General features: G+C 36.5%; 1 protein-coding gene across 1 annotated transcript in view; it reads left to right on the forward strand.

Moving 5' to 3' along the window:
* LOC106868720 (maternal embryonic leucine zipper kinase) overlaps positions 1 to 4,903 on the forward strand; it is a 93,390-nt gene that overhangs the window by 68,777 nt on the left and 19,710 nt on the right. The window contains exons 12-13 of the mRNA XM_014914112.2: positions 960 to 1,002; positions 2,293 to 2,484. Of these exons, the coding sequence (XP_014769598.1) occupies positions 960 to 1,002; positions 2,293 to 2,484 (235 nt within the window). The remainder of the gene's footprint in view (positions 1 to 959; positions 1,003 to 2,292; positions 2,485 to 4,903) is intronic.

Here is a 4,903-nt window from a genome sequence, read left to right on the forward strand (position 1 = left end):
TATATATATATATATATATATATGACAGACTTCTTTCAGTTTCCATCTAACGAATCCACTTGCTAGGCTTTGGTTGTTCTGGGGCTATAGTAGAAGACACTTGCTCAAGATGTTACATAGTGGGACTGAACCTGAAACCACATGGTCAGGAGGCAGAAAGAGACTATGTCCATTGCCTTCACAAGCTCACTGAGACTAGTGAGATAAACTTGGTTAACATTCCTCTTGAACAGTTGTAAGTTGATGGCTGCAGAAGAAAATGTATATTCATTTGTTTTCATGTCTGTTTTTTCATGCTGGTTTGAGCTAGATGAATATATTATTGAGGCATTATTTTACAACTGGATGCCCTTCTTGTCACTAATTTTTACCTGTTTTTCAAGCAAGGGATCTCTTGTTTCACACACCTTTGACATGTGAAGTGAGTGGATGATTTATTGACAGGAAAGGTACCACCACCATCTGAAGCTAGTGACTTTTGTAGAGAGCAATCATATACACATGCACAAACATACTCACTCACTCACTCACTCAATAGGCTTTTTTCTGTTTCCATCTGCCATCACTTACAAGGCTTTAGTCACTCTGGGACTATTATAGAAGATTCTTGCCCAAGGCACTGTGCTGTGAGACAGAACATGAAACCATGTGGTTAGGAAGCAAACTTCTTAACTACTCAGCCATGCCTGCAGGGATTCTGGAGGGACAATATTCTGGGAAGTAATGATTGGGTGTGGTGGTTACTACAAGGTTTGAGGTGGATGGCTTGATGCAGCCACCTTGGGGTGACAACTGGAGGGGGAAATAAGTGAAATGAAGGTACTTGGCTGGAGGTAGCATGAGACCAACCAGCTTGGAGTGAACAGAAACTGCTGTAGTAGGAAAACCAGAGAGAGAAGATATGTTTGTAAATCAGAGTTTGGAGTTTGTTGATAAATGCATTTAATGCAATATTTCAGTGTCTAAGAGACTTAGTTCTGAATAGTTCAGCTAACCAGCCAAGTTTGTTGTTGTTATTTAGCCCTTGGTCAAATCTTACTAAGCAGACCTATGATTAAAGGCATTTTAACCATGATTATTCCTCTTATTTTGTGTATCAGGAGCCATAATGTCTTCTTATATTCACCTTGTACTTTGACCTCTACATCTTTCTCTCTCCAGATAGGGAAGCCTTGCGCTTGTCTTTCTATCATACTGTCATATCCCTCATTACTATACCCCACTCATTTGAGGGATATTGTCTTGTGGGTTCTGGTGACCTCACAAAAAAAGCATCCAGTACTCTCAGTAAAGTTGTTGGCATTAGGAAGAGTAGAAACCATACCAAAGCAGACATTCATGTTGAACCATTCAGCCTATGATGATGCTGATGATGATATGGTCTAATGTATCCTTTAAGACATTAGAGCATAGCTTCCCAAAATGGGGGATTTCAACTTACAGGAGGGCGATAGGCAAATTTCTAGAAAATGGTGGGCGTTTTGAGATTTTGGTGGGTGATATGAACATTTTGTGGGTGACAATAAATCTTTAGAAATCAAGTCTGCATTTACTGATATCTAGGCATGCCTAGAATAAGGATGCACTTTTATCGATTTAACTGCTCGCATGAGATGTTCCCTTTGTATTAAAAATGCAGACTTTTTTATCAATCGAATATTTTTGTCGCAGATGGATGTGCAAATAGCAGCCAAATAGGCCTAGGCCTTAAATCACACTCTACAACAAGTTTTTTTTTTTTGGCATAGTCATATGAAATCCCACGTGTAGAATTCAAATTTGCAGAAATTTCCTGAAAATCCAAAAAATAAAAAAGTTATAAGGAATTATATGTCGTGCATAATTCCGTGGTTTCATATCAAAACTCAAGTGCAATTTTCAGGATGTCAAAATGTGCAGTCACGCACAAAATGACAGCTTTGAAATTGTGTTTCTTGACTAGGGGAAAATGATCAAATTTTAAACCTCTATAACTTTTTAAAACATTTTTCTGGAAAAAGTTGAATAACTCCAGCAATTTAGCTTGGAAAGGTACATCAATGTGCCAAATTTTAAAATTTTCAATAAACTTTAATTTTTGAAATGCTGGCAGCCAAATGAACTAGATCCGCATTTGCTCCAGTAAAGACATATCATCTGACTCTGCTCTACTGGGAATACCATACTGCCTTTCTGACACCATCTGTCGAAATTTGTTTTCACATTTTCACTTTACTGATGCCTACAGTCAAGAAAATTTGTTAACAGTACAGTAGTGATTATTTATCGTTTAGATTTATTCCCTCTCCTCAGAACTGTCAGTTATGAATGTGTCTTCTTTGCATCAAACATTGACCAGTGAAGCAATGAAACCTTCACACTTGAAGTATTACTTTAATGCAAAGCATTCTGAGAAGAAGGACAAGCTGTTATCATACTTTTTGCAACTGAGCTCCTCTTTCAAAAACCAAACACAAACATTCAACACTCTACTCCAGGAAACTAGTAAACAGGAGAATGATGGGTTGATTGCATCGTACAACATTGCATTGCTTGTTGCTAAGTCTGGGAAGTTTCACATAATTGGAGAAACATTATTTCGCCCGGTTATGCATTTAAAACACAATTTCTCGACGCATTGATGAAATGGCCAACGATGTCAAACATCAGCTCATTAATATTCTCCAGCGTTCTGAAATTTCTGTACAAGTGGATGAGTCAACTGTTGTGGACAATCAATGTTTGATGATTGTATATGTTCAGTACTTCAGCGAAGACCTTCAACCTTCTGAGGAAATGCTGTTCACAGAAATTGCCACTTGGTTCAAGAGGTGCAACTATTTTTCACCCTCTCAAGTCTTTCCTTTTTGAACATAATATCCCACTCAGTAATATTCTTGCCTGTGCGTCTGATGGAGCCCCATCGACGATAAGAAGATACAGAGGTTTTTTATTTCTCCTAAACTGTGAAATTTCCTACCAGATACTGTTTGTTGCTTGGCACATTGGCAGCATTTAGTGGCAAAAAATATGAACAGTAGGTTGAATGATGTGCTACAGTTAGTTATCAAAACTGTGAACAAATTGAAGTCCATTCCCTTGTCTGATTGAATTTTCCGTCAACTCTGTCTAAGAAATGATGAGGACCATACTAAACTCTTATACTCTACCAAAGTGTAGTGGCTGTCAAAAGGAAACTGTGTTTTATGCTTTGTTGAACTGTTTCATATAATCACATCTTTCTTTGAAGTTACTCCACTATCTGCTTCATTGATGGTTGCAAGGTGCCATATCTTTTTTCTTTGTGATATATTCACAAAATTAAATGATTTGTATAAGTTATTGCAAGGAAACAGAAAAACTCCCGTTGATTGTAAATCATTTATCACTACTTTCATTTCGAAATTGGTGTTGTATAAGACTAACATTTCAAAACGTCAATTCCATCAATTTCTACAACTTGATTCTTTGAAATATGAATTAGTTGAGAATTTAACTATATATTGCAACTGTTTGCAATCATTGCATGATAACATGGTGGAGCGATTTCAAAATGTTATTGCGCTGAATATTCCAAATTGATATAGCAATCCATTTGAGGTCGATGCAGTCGATTGCAAGGATGATGTTCAGGAGGAATTGATAGAATTACAAAATGACAATGATGCCACAATGTGATATCGCCGTAATGGCAAAGAAGATTTGTGGTACCATCAGAGTATACTGAATTCCTACCCCAGTCTGTGGAAACATCTGAAATTACTTTTGCTTACCTTCCCTACCTTATACTTGTTTGAATCTAGTTTTAACCATGTTGGAACTTTACTTTGTCATAAAAGAATTGGACTGGATGTGACACAATGAGGAGACTTGCGGCTAAAGTTGACAAGTTTGAAACCAAATGTATTAGCACTGGCTGCATCGCACCAGACACAGTCCTCATTAAAAGTTTTATTTTTTTTCTTTATAATACAATCATTAATTATTTTTGCATTGGTAATTCTGATCAATGGTTCATTTGGGGAAAATGAAAATCAGTGTAAAAGAATGTGTAAGTTTTCAGAAGTTAATCTGTCTGAAAGATATATAGTTAATGTTAGAATTTTATTGATACTAATGGCAAAACTAAACCCACCATAAGGGACTTGTATACAACTGCATATTTAGTACAAAAGGCACTAACAGGGCAATGAATCTACGATATAGTATGTGTGTGTCAAATGATACGGTGGGGGAGCTAGGGATTTTGTGTGTGTGTGTGTGGGGTGTCAGGGTTTTTTTTACACTGGTGAGCGATGGAGCATTTTTTGGCCGACAGGTGGGTGATATTACAATTTGGCATGAAAAGTTTGGGAAACACTGCATTAGAGTGTATGTTGGAGATTTAACTGCTCTCTCTGGTAGGCTGAGTAACCAGGTGTAGTCTTCCTTGTTAGTTTTTATCTTAGTGGTTTTGTTTGATCTGTTGGATTGTGTCCCCAGCAAAGATGCTTAACTTACAATGGTTGATCTTAGATGGAAATACTCTTGGAGTAGAGGTGCAGTTTTCAACTGTAAAATTCAGGGACTCTATATAAATAACTCAATTTTGCCTTTTATTCCTCTGGAGTGGACATATAAAAGTGTACCAGTAAAATACTAGTGTGCATTAAATTTACTCTGTGGCTACTCTATGCATTTTAATTAAATTTATGCCAGTGTGAAAGATCAATCAAAGTGGTTTAGCCCAGGTCAGTCCTGATCCAGCAGAACTATAATCAATGGGATTCCAGCCATAACTACACTATTCTGTTTTCAGATATAGTGTATCTAGGACTATGTCATTTAATGTCATTTCTTTTTTATGCAATTCTTATTTATTATGGCTAAATATTTATCATTTTTTATTCTTAATTATTAAAAAAAAATTTATTTTGCTATATTT

Source organism: Octopus bimaculoides, chromosome 6 (genome assembly GCF_001194135.2).
Source record: "Octopus bimaculoides isolate UCB-OBI-ISO-001 chromosome 6, ASM119413v2, whole genome shotgun sequence".
Taxonomy (NCBI): domain Eukaryota; kingdom Metazoa; phylum Mollusca; class Cephalopoda; order Octopoda; family Octopodidae; genus Octopus; species Octopus bimaculoides.